The sequence below is a fragment of the Meriones unguiculatus genome, chromosome 2 (genome assembly GCF_030254825.1).
Source record: "Meriones unguiculatus strain TT.TT164.6M chromosome 2, Bangor_MerUng_6.1, whole genome shotgun sequence".
NCBI lineage: Eukaryota > Metazoa > Chordata > Mammalia > Rodentia > Muridae > Meriones > Meriones unguiculatus.
In genome coordinates this window covers 186,292,918-186,304,587 of record NC_083350.1, presented here as the reverse complement: position 1 = coordinate 186,304,587, position 11,670 = coordinate 186,292,918, and the positions used below count along the sequence as shown (strand labels likewise).

Sequence of the window (11,670 nt, the reverse complement as noted above, 5' to 3'; positions counted from 1 at the left end):
GTACTTTCACCTCATGGATCAGATTCTCAGCAAATTCTGTACTTTACTGAAAGACATGAGTCGTGGAAGCCCTTTGTGATTGCTAGAGTTGTTGATCAGAGTGTGCCGAAGGGAGCGAGCTCAATGCTTATATATGGCTGCTTAGAAGCCTTCGAAAGCCAGTGCTATGAGAGGAGTGTTTAGTGCAAGCACTGCTGGAGAAATGGGTTCAAATCCTCCAAAACAATTACTCTCAGCAACACTGCTCACCAGCTTTCTTCAGTATTTGCTTCTGTGTTTCGAAGAGGACTAGTGCTAAGCATCTGTAGTTCATCTTCATCTTCCCGACGTTAAGAATCATGGAAAGCTGGACTTGATGGTGCAGACTGCCAGGCCAACTCCTTAGGAAGCCAAGCAGGGTCAAGGCCTGCTTGGGCTACTGGGACAGCCTGGGAAACTTAATAAGACACAGTCCTCAAACAAAACAAACAACGAAACAGGAAAAAGGGTGAAGCTGCAGCTCAGAGGCAGCCACTCCAGCATGTATGATGACTTAGGAGCCCTCATTCCACAGTGTCTCTTAAAAAAAATAAAAATAAAAAAGCAAACACGGATTCTGTTCAACTACAGCATGTGTGAGCAAGAGCCTTTTCCCGAAACCAGAAACACGGACAGAAGGACTTCAAGCAGTTCTACCGGCAGGCCTGTTTACTTCCGGTACTCTGTTTTGTAGACAGTTTCTCTAGCATGACATCACATGAACTGAAGATTGATTTTAGATTTCATAATTTCATATGCCCTGTGAAATAAGATTAGGGCATGTGACATGCTGGGTCACGGGAGTAACTAATACTATGATGTGGGGGAGGATTTATTATCTTTTAAAAATAGCTAAGTGCAACTTTGATTTTTTTTTTTTAGACAGAGAAAGTTAATCTAAACCGAAAATTAATCTAAACCGACTTCTTTTTGCGTGTTTCAGAGAAATTCTGAGAACCAGTGTGACCGTTCTCATTTCAGAAATTAAAAACGGAACAAAACACAGCAAAGCAACAGCAAATCAAGGCAGTGAGGTGACAGTGTGTTTAAGGGAGCCAAGCGTCCAGCGCGTGCTTCCTCCGGGCAAGGCTCTACTGCCCCCTTTGAAACTGAGGAGGGAAAAGCGACCTGCCTCACACCTCCGGAAGGACTGCCTTTGAACGAAGAGTTTGGGGGAGTAAAGTTGAAGCAGCTCCCCTCGCCCTCCCAGCGCTGGTGGCTAGAAGTCCTGCCTGTCCTGTTTCACTCCTACAAGGGAATTCAGCCTGCAGGCTCCAAACTAGAACATTTCCCGAGGCGCGCTCTCCAGATTCCTCCGAAATCTCGGATGCTCTAAGATCCAAGGGGGAAGAATTTTGAAGTCAAGTAACTGGACAAAGAAAGACTGGTTTGAGACTCCCCGCTGTACTCGTCATTCTTTCTGAGTGACAGCTTTGGCCAGCCGACCGCGGGACACCTCCGGTTTGTGCTCCGAAGGCGCAAGGTTCCATGGACACCTGTTAAGGGCACTGCTGCCGCTGGACCACCGGGCTCTGGACTGGGCACCGCCGCTGCGCGCCCTCGCTGTGGCGCGGCGAGCTGCCTGCCTGTCCTTGGGATCCAGCTGCTCCGAGGGGCCGCTCTTCGCTCCTACACCAGGAAACTCGCAGAGCGGAGTGGGATTCCCGGGGCGTTGAGGTGCAGAGCCCCTTCCAGGCGGACTCCGGCAAGCCCGAGGTGTCTGCACCTCGTTCGTGTAGCTGGGGACCGACCGCGACTTCCTCCCCGCAGCAGGGGCTCGCCCCGACCCTGGCTTTCCTCCGCAGAGTAGGTGAACTCAGAAGGGCAGAGTCGAGCTGCTGGGAGCGGTGGCTGGGGCGCTGCGCTGCTAGGGCGCAGTTGCGCGCGGGCAACCGAGGCTGGCAGACGTTGTCCCTGCGTCCCTGACCACCGGGAACTTACAGGGCTCAATCCCCCGAGAGGCCTGAGCTCCGCTGCCCTGGTACCTACGTTCTTTCCTTCCAGGGCGGGGTTCGCCTCCACCTCCATCTCCGACCCTCCTCCCTCTTCGCACACCCTCCCACTGGGCTCTGCGCGATGCAGTGCAGGGTCCCCGATCAAGCGCCTTTAGAGGTCCAGGGAGAAGCCAGGCTGTGACAGCATCGCAGTGTCTCTCTCTCTCTCCTGCTCGCAGGCTCACGCTGTCCCACTCAGAATCGGACCTGCTTTGGAAGCCTCCCAGGGCCGCCTCGGAACGGGCTGTCTAGATAATCTGTTGGCTGCACATTCCCGGCTTCCTCTTCTGAACAGAAACACAAGGGCCGACGCAGTAAGTTCAAACGCCAGCTTTCCTTCTGAGGTGAACAGCCCTAAAGAAGCCTGGGGTCCTGTCCAGGGAACAGGGGTGGGGAGGTGTTTCTAGGGGGAGCCTCTCTCCCCGCATTTAGCTGGAACACGGGAAATGGGCAGGTTAGTTCTTCTTTTGATAGACTTTTTTTTTTCTCTACTGAAGATTATTGACTGTTCCTTGGTAGAGCACTCAGTTTGAGACAGTAAGAAATGATTCTGTTGCCTTTTTAAAAACCAAGCGCTTTCTTAGATACAAGATCATGTTGGCTTTTCCAAAGCTATTTAAAAAAATAGACATTTATTTAGAGTTCCTTTCATTTCCCCCGGAAGGGATCACCTGCTAGAAGAAATCTATGGTTGGGGTGCAGGAGGTGACACTAATGTTTAAATGCCTTTCTTAGGAGGAGCCAGTCATTAAAATCCCAGTGGCCTGAGGGAGACAACACTATGTGTCAGAGACAGGGACAGCAGATGCAGGGAAGAGAAATAGTCACAGACGCTTTAACGACCCACCCATCGCTCTACGTGGGCAAACCATCATATGTGGCAGTGTTAAAGTCCCATCTCCCCTCACAGAAGGACCAACAGGTGTAGGCAGTTGTAGTTTGTAGCCTAGCGCCTGGGGGTTTTCTCTGGGAAAGCATTGCCGGCAGATATACTTGATAGTGTCCATCTTTGGCTTTTCCCACCTGGAGTGATTCTGTTTCAGAAATCTGTGTTTGCACAGATTTCATCAAGCAGTCAAAGCTTGAGGAGTTCCTCCACACCATTGAAGCACTTCCAGCCTCAGAAAAAAAAAATCATTTCCTTTTCTACACCCAAGTGCTTCTGTAACAAATTCACTGAGGGTGCACCTGTTCATATGTTTAAATTTCTTGAATATCTTGAATGTCTCATTTTGCCTTGTTTCAAGGAAAAGCTCTCCCCTGCCAGCTTCTGGCTTGATTAGGGGCCTCTGGAGGGTCACAGGTGTGTGCTCTTTTTCTCTTTTACTTTCCCAGGGGCTCTGTTGTGAATGATGGACTCTGTGTTCTGGGTGTTGCTTTGCCCTAGCCCACGGCTAGTACTGTGCCTACGTGCAGCTCCTAGTGTCCACATGCTAATAGCTTGTAGATCAATAACCATTCCTGCAGAGAAGCTGTAAGTAAAAGGTCTTCAGAGCTGAGAACACAGGTTTGGAAAGAAAGAAGGAGAGTGTCTGTAAATCAAATGCCCTTCTCTTCCTGGTGCCTTGCAGGCTGGTGCTGACACTCAGTTCCATCTGTGCAACCTTCAAACTCCAACTTTTGGAGTCTTCTCAACTCTGGCTGACAAGTATGGTCTGAGTAACTGTACTCTACAAAGTCAGTGTCTTAGCCTGTGGGAAGTGAGACTGGATGTCAAACAGGCCACGGTTCAAATGTCATGTTACCATAATGGGTGATGGCCTGGAATCCCTGGAGCATTTCCGTTTGAAATCCATGTGGACCTATGTAGAATGAGCCAGTAAAACAGACACAGAAAATGCAGAAGAAGCTCCCAGGCCGCTAGGAGATGATGTGTGTGTTGGGGGTGGTGTGTGTGTGAGGGGGTGTCTATTTGAGGCGTATACTGATAGGCAGTTTAAAAGGTTATAATCAAGAACAGAATTAAGAGGGTCTTAGGCCAAACTTTTTGTAGAAGCAAGTACCTGATTAAGAACCAGAAAACAGACATGAGGCTGCTATGGCACAGCAAGGAAGCCCGAGTGTTGTTATACTCAGTAAAGAACGGGATAGAAATTTGACTTTCTATTAAACAGATGGTACTAGTATTAGTAAAATTGTGTTCTGGTTTAGCTTTATTTTGGTTTTGTCCAATTATTGAGTGGCTTTAATGTACTAGATGGTACACTAAGTGATTAAGCAATGAATCAAGAAGTTCCAGTTTTTGTCTCCAAAGAGATTGCTGTCCTAGGTTGGACAACTAGAACAGTCACAGTGTGGCCTGAGTTGTGGGCAGTGGAGCATGAGCCTTTTGGATGCCCAGGACAATGACAGAGTCCTCAGTTCACCACAGAGAGGGAAGAGAGGCACAGGGAAACCTGAGGTGGACTTGACTTGGTAGCCATTCAACATGACAGAGTAGCAAGTATATATATATCAGGATATCAAGAGGGCATCAGGACAGAGCTTCTGCCGAGATGGCATTGAGCCTTGAATACCACACTAAGGAGCTGAGATTTATTTTTATGGGAGAACAAATTAAAATGTGCTTTGAGAAGATCACAAAACAAAATTATGTTGAGGGATGTAGAAGAGAAGGAATCCATGCAAAGAAGTGGTTATATAATTAGTTTTGGAGATGAAGACTTAAAGTTAGGCCAACTTGGGATTGCAAGAACAGTATTTCATTGTTGCCTTTAACTCAGGGGAAGAGGCAGTGTGACGTAGGCCCAAGAAACAGGCCCTTCCACAGGAAACTATCATGGTAGGTCTACACTGTGGAAACCAGGATCATAGACTACTTCCCAGAGCACGGAGAGAGGGAGGAGCAAGCCTTGGCTTCTTCCTTCCTCTTGCCATATAATCATGTGGTTTTCTTTTAAAAAATTATTTATGTGTGTGTTGAGGTTCATGTGTATATGACATTTGTGCATGCACATTCGCATGTGTAAGTGTGTATGAGTACAGGTATGGTGTGTGAGGTATGTATGCTTGTGGGGGGGGTCTGTATGTGTGTAGAGCATTTATGCTGTGTGTGCTTAGGTAATATGTATGTATGCATGTGTGTGAATGCAGGTGTGACATTGTACACATACCAGGGTCAGAGCACAACTTCAGGCGTAGGTCCTTCCTTTCCACTCTTTTGTTTTGTTTTTTAGACAGGGCCTCTTGTTCACAACTGTATCCACCTGGATACCTGACCCACAATCTCCGGAGAGTTCTGTCTCCATCTCCCATCTTGAGAAGGGCTAGGATTCTAGATGTGCACTCGGCATCCGGCTCTCTTCACACCTCCACACTTGCACGGCCAGCACTTCATTCCCTAACCCAGCTCCCCTCGTGCCTTCTGCTCTTTAATTACCTCCATGTGCTCAACTAACCAGGATCCTGATGACCTGGGAGGCTTGGGGTGAGGGAAGGTTCGGTGCAGCTCCGTGCTACAGAGCAGGACTGAGGCAGGAAAGATGTGAAGTGAGTAGGGGAGGTTGGATGGAGAGGAAAGGGGACCCATGAGGCTAGCCAGCATTGTCTGTGAGCTCAGTAAACATGATTCGCCAGCCAATGGTAGTAGATGCAACTGTGATTGATAAAAAAACAAATCCATTAAAAGATTTTCTGGATAAGGCAGGAACCTCTGTGAACATACGCACAATCACAAGGCCTTACCGCCACGGTACTGGACCTGCGTGTTCTTATACACTTAGCAGTGAATTTAGAGTAAAAAAATGTGTTGCTTTAAACAATCTAGTAGAGGCATTGCCTGCTGCCTTAACACCCAGCGGGCTCTCCTTAGGATACAGGTTTGCAGAGGCTTGTAGAATGCATGTTTCAGTAAATGTTACAGTGCCACCATGATGAATTGTGCATGCTCTCACCTACTAAGCCAACGAATTAATGAAGGAAAGCAATAGGAAAGAAAGAAAGGAAGAAAGAAAGAAAGAAAGAAAGAAAGAAAGAAAGAAAGAAAGCAAAAAAGAAAGAAAGAAAGGAAGGAAGAAAGAAAGAAAGAAAAACTCAGAAATAAGATTCATGGCTATAAGAACAATAATGTGGTTAGAGATTGAGCCAAGCAAAATTCATGTAGTAGAAATGATGCCATGAGATGTGGCTGGTAGAGATAAGACAGTAGTTGCCGAGAGGTCTCAAGGAAACCAGAAAACCTAGACTGCCCATCTCGTTCTTAAACTTGAAGGGCTTTGATTGTAGATCGAGTGCAGCAGATTGTACACGAGGGAGAACTCTGGGGTGCAGGGCACCAACTCTATTTAGAAGTAGGGAGAAACTTCAAAATTGGGCATATTTTGAATGCTGTGACTTTGGAGAATTCTGCTGTATGTTATGTGGGCAGGTGGTGACCTCCAGGCCGGTGAGAAGCCCTGTGTCAAGAACAACATGAATGGTACCGGAGGAAGGACATCCGAGATTTGTTTTTGTCTATAGACACATGTGTGCACCTAAGTACATATACACATGCACACACGAGAGACTAAGAGGGAGGTGGTTATGTGCACAAGTGGAAGAAGAGTGTGTATGTGAGAGTCCACTCATCTTGCTTTATTTTATTCTCCCAAAGATCAGGGACTTAGCACAGGGCTTATCTGCCCCTTTTCTATACTGTGTGCTGGTGTATACTTCTAAGTTTCGAGCAATTAAGAGGGTGACACTTTCCTTTAAGTTAATTTGTTGACATTGATGTCATAGCAACCATAAAATTGGTAAATTTTACTGCATTCATTGTGCATTAAAGTGGAATCTATTTGACCTCATTCATTGCGGAACTGGTTCTCTCCAATAGAAAAATGTATTCTTATCACGATCATTGATATTTCAAATACCTGGCTTCATCCATGCTTAGTTGTGAATAAACTTGTTTAGAGCATTCTCTCTATTGAGCTGTTATGTGATCTGCAGTGTCAGGAGTCAGAGCCCTGCTATCCAGCGGAGCTCAGCCTAAGCTAAACCAATTCCTTTAGGATGGTTATCTGTTTCACTAGCGGTTTCCTGTGTCATTTTTATTATAGATTCCTGTGCTGCCCGCAGGCAGAGGGAACCCGAAGTGGTGCTGAAGATGGGCCCAGTAGGTACAGAGGCAGACGAGAATCAAACTGCAGAAGCGAAGGTGGAGTCCTACGGGCCAGGGCACACCACTCCTGGAGGAGAGCAGCCCCCTGATCCGGAGCCGGAGCTCATAGACAGCACCAAGCTGATTGAGGTGCAGGTGGTCCTCATAGTGGCCTATTGCTCCATCATCTTGCTGGGGGTAGTTGGCAACTCCCTGGTAATCCACGTGGTAATCAAATTCAAGAGCATGCGCACAGTAACCAACTTTTTTATTGCCAACCTGGCTGTGGCGGATCTTCTGGTGAACACCCTGTGCCTGCCGTTCACCCTTACCTATACTTTAATGGGGGAGTGGAAAATGGGTCCAGTCCTGTGCCATCTGGTGCCCTATGCCCAGGGCCTAGCAGTTCAAGTGTCCACAATAACGCTGACAGTCATTGCTCTGGACCGCCATCGCTGTATTGTCTACCACCTGGAGAGTAAGATCTCCAAGCGAATCAGCTTCCTAATTATTGGCCTGGCCTGGGGCATCAGTGCCCTGCTGGCAAGTCCCCTGGCCATCTTCCGGGAGTACTCACTGATTGAGATCATTCCTGACTTTGAGATTGTGGCCTGCACTGAGAAGTGGCCCGGGGAGGAGAAGAGTATGTATGGCACAGTCTACAGCCTTTCCACCTTGCTAATCCTCTACGTTTTGCCTCTGTGCATCATAACTTTCTCCTACATCCGTATATGGAGTAAGCTGAAGAACCATGTCAGTCCTGGAGCTGCCGGTGACCATTACCATCAGCGAAGGCACAAAACCACGAAGATGCTGGTGTGCGTAGTAGTGGTGTTTGCGGTCAGCTGGCTGCCCCTCCATGCCTTCCAGCTCGCTGTGGACATTGACAGCCATGTCCTGGACCTGAAGGAGTACAAGCTCATCTTCACAGTGCTCCACATTATTGCCATGTGCTCCACTTTCGCCAACCCCCTTCTCTACGGCTGGATGAACAGCAACTACAGAAAAGCTTTCCTCTCTGCCTTCCGCTGTGAGCAGAGGCTGGACGCCATTCACTCAGAGGTGTCCATGACCTTCAAGGCCAAAAAGAACCTGGAAGTCAAAAAGAACAATGGTCCCACTGACTCTTTCTCAGAGGCTACTAACGTCTAAGGGAGCAGGCGTGAAAGCACGTGGATGAATTGTGGCCGGAGCTGCTGATCTGGCTGGTTTTCTGGTCGGTGCATGCAGACCCACCCGTTGTACTGACTGAAAAGCATCAGCATGGAAGCTCTGGCAGCATTATTCCTGGAGAACGGCTGGCAGAGCTGACTTGAGAATACTGACATTGGTTTGATTACTGACATTCGCATGGTAGGTTGAATTATGAGTAAAGGAGGGAAGGAAAGCTGTACAGGGAGTCAGCATCAGCCTGGCTGAAAGGGAGAAGTCAGAGTTAACTCTGAAGGCACAGTAGGATCTGAACCAGAGGTGGTGTGGACACCAATGCTCCCTCATCACTGGGTGAAAAGCTGCTAAACCACTCAGATATCCCTGTGGAGCCAGAGGCTCTCTGTGACGGTATTTTGGTTTTATTGTCCTTCCTGAGAGGAAACCCAAATGAGACTGTTTCGGGAAAAACATTGCTTGCTAGCTAATGGGATGACTGCAAGAGAACCTCAAGAGAAGAAACACATTTGCTATTCGACTAATATTTTGGTAATGATGAGGGAAATCTTTATATACTCAGTGAACAATTAATTGTTCTGAAATCAAATTGTTTAATTTTTTTTCATTCTGAAGTTATCAAACTAAAAAAAACAATGCAGACCATTGCTTTGTTTCTTGTTTTGAGGCATTCCTGCTTTGTCTAGATACTGTTTAGATAAGAAGTAAGCAACTCAGCCCTATTGCTTATTGCTAATTGTCAAAGTCTTCTGGACCTATACAATGTCTATGACCATTCCTGCATGGGAGCAAAGTTCTCATTAAAAATTAAATCACACTAGAAAATAATGTTGTAACAACTTGAGTCTAGCTGCAAGCAATTCCTCTCCCCCCATAGCTCTAATGTTTACAGACAGGCAGAATTATTTTCCTTGAAGTTCATCTTCAATATATCAATTTATGTTAAGTAAAAATATAATTTCATTAAAGTGGACCCATTTGGTAAAAAAAAAAAAAAAAAGCTCAAAAACTGCATTCATTTCACTTGGCAAATGTTTGGTTTTCAACAAATTTCATAAAAAGCTTTCTCTTTTCAAAACGATTATATTTTTGGGTAACAAAATATATATATATATACAAAAAAGCAAATCTATAAAATTGCATTAGCAATTTTCATTTAATGATTTTATGAATTTAGCTCTTATTTCAAAACTACCCAACCAAAGATAATTAAAACTCTATTTTGTTTGCACAGAAATATAAGAAAATGAGATGTTACATAGTTGCACTCCTCTGGATGCTGTAGTTTCAGTGTAGGCATATTTTCTGTAAATACGGCAGATTTTATGAGTATATTCCTTATATTTTAGAAATAGTCAATGCAGTCTTATGCTTGGTTATGATATTAATTTTGTGTCTGTATTTAAAATTCAGAATACTGTTATTAAATTCCTTTCAGTGTGGAGATAGAAGACTGGTCTCAAAGTGAACTTTTCTTCTGGAATACCAGAAAGGAGCAAAAAACAACAAAAGTACAAATAAGTATAAGGTGGTCTAGGAAGTGTCTGAAGTGTATCATAGAATTGTAACACATATTTTCTGTTGGACTCTGCACAGCCATCTGAAGATAAGCTTTTTTATGTTTGACACAGACATTACTTTGCTTACGGTATTTGTAGAAGGCTGCTGTGAAGTTTTTATGCCCCTTGCAGAATACCTATCCTGTACAAAGTCTGTGTGTTAATGTTCCTCCTGCTATGATGCTAAATTATTGGAATCCACTTAATAATTCAATTAACATATGTATGATTCAGTTCATATGTGAGTTCAGTAATAAAGTGTCTTTTATGTAGTGGTTTTGATGTTAAAATAAAAGGAATTTGAGGAATCCTGTAGTTTCCATGTAGCTCTTGCTCTGCTCCCTGGCTGACACTGAGTCCCCGGCTTCCCTGCGAACAAGCGCTCTGTGACAATGCTTCACTTTCAGCTTCTGGCCAGATCTTTCTCTTGAACTTCAAGCCTGCAATTCCATCAGCTGATGAAATGTGTCTGCACTGGTCCCACCAACACACAACCAGTGTGTCCCAAGCAGAACCTGACAAATTCCAATGTCCCAACCCCACTTGTAGCTTGTCACCGCTCTACTGTGCACCGTTCCCCAGGGCTTTACTCTCTGGAGCCAGCTCCGATATTTCTCTTGTCTTTACCCATATCCAGTCAATTCCTGCATTCTCATAGGACACCTAGCTGTTTCTTGAATCAATTTGCTTTCTCATTCCCATTGTACATGCTATGGTTGTTTCCCAGAGCTGTATTATCTCTTCTTTAGGTTAATATAGGACATTCCTATTTGTTCTCTCTCTATCTTGTCATTTTCACACACAATCCAATATATATATCTACTAGCCAAAGTCGCTTCTTTTAGACTCAAATTTTATTAAATCATTCTTAATGACTTAATCAAAACTCTTCAGCTGTATCATCATAAATCTTATTTCTTTCATTTATTTAGGTATTTAATCACTTTATAGGCTGATCCCAGCCCCCTCCTTGCTCTCATCAGGTCCCACTCTTACACCCCCTTTCCCATTCCTTCCTCTCCTTTTTCTCAGAGAAGGAGAGTTCCCCAAGAAGTACCAACCCACCCTGGCACCCCAAGTCACAGCAGGACTAAGTGCATCCTCTTCCACTGTGGCCAGACAAGGCAGCCCAGCTAGGGGAAAGGGGTCCAAAGGCAGGCAACAGAGCCGGAGACATCCCCTACTCCTGTTGTTAGGGGAACCACATGCTGACCAAGCTGTACATCTTATTTTAAGGGTTTTACATCTTATTGAAGATAATCTTAATGACCTGAAAGACTGTTTAACATCTGTATTGAGATTCTCAATACAGAGAACAGAAGCAGTAGAATCTACATATAATTGTGGTAGGGGATTTCTTAGAGTGCTTCACATGATCTGAGAGTAGACAGTCTGGTGATGGGATCTGCATAGTGGAGATCAAGTCAGTAGCGGCTCCGCTCAAGAGGCCAAAACCTCTGTGACAGGGACACTAATGACAGAGCCCCAGGGCGAAGTTCCCGGAGAGTGTCTGATCTGAGGAAACCCTGAGTGGCTGTTGAAGCTGGTGCCTGAAGTCTCTGGGTAACAGCTGTAGATGGGCTCACTGGGGAAGAATGGGTCTTTCCAAGCTGGCTGGCTTGGTTTTCCATTTTTATTCAACTGAGCCTCTTGGATGCTGCAGCTCATATTCAGGACAAGTCTCCCCCTGGTTAATCCTCTCTGAAAAGGCCCCACAGACACACCTCACAGGCAGCAGTGAAGAAGCATGCTTGCCTGATCTCCCAGCCATCTCTCAGTCTCATCAAGCAGCCAGTCAAGATGAACTTCTATAGCCCCCGCTTGCATCTGTTTATTTTACCGCATATTTTTC

At 45.6% G+C, this 11,670-nt stretch overlaps 1 protein-coding gene across 2 annotated transcripts; it reads left to right on the top strand.

Moving 5' to 3' along the window:
* The first annotated feature begins 869 nt into the window (after nucleotides 1-869).
* Nucleotides 870-10,120, top strand: Npy2r (neuropeptide Y receptor Y2). Of its 2 annotated transcripts, none has more exons than XM_021655683.2 (3): nucleotides 870-1,824; nucleotides 2,192-2,326; nucleotides 7,052-10,120. In XM_021655683.2, exon 3 carries the CDS (start codon nucleotides 7,099-7,101, stop codon nucleotides 8,242-8,244), a length of 1,146 nt encoding a protein of 381 aa, XP_021511358.1. In that variant the 5' UTR covers nucleotides 870-1,824; nucleotides 2,192-2,326; nucleotides 7,052-7,098; the 3' UTR covers nucleotides 8,245-10,120. The 2 variants fall into 2 exon arrangements, with proteins under 2 accessions (XP_021511358.1, XP_060234473.1); XM_060378490.1 differs by lacking the exon at nucleotides 870-1,824 and adding an exon at nucleotides 1,853-1,999.
* The last annotated feature ends 1,550 nt before the right edge of the window (nucleotides 10,121-11,670 follow it).

Excerpts from the sequence above, each read along its gene's own strand:
- Npy2r (XM_021655683.2), top strand. The coding sequence starts at position 7,099 with ATGGGCCCAGTAGGTACAGAGGCAGACGAGAATCAAACTGCAGAAGCG.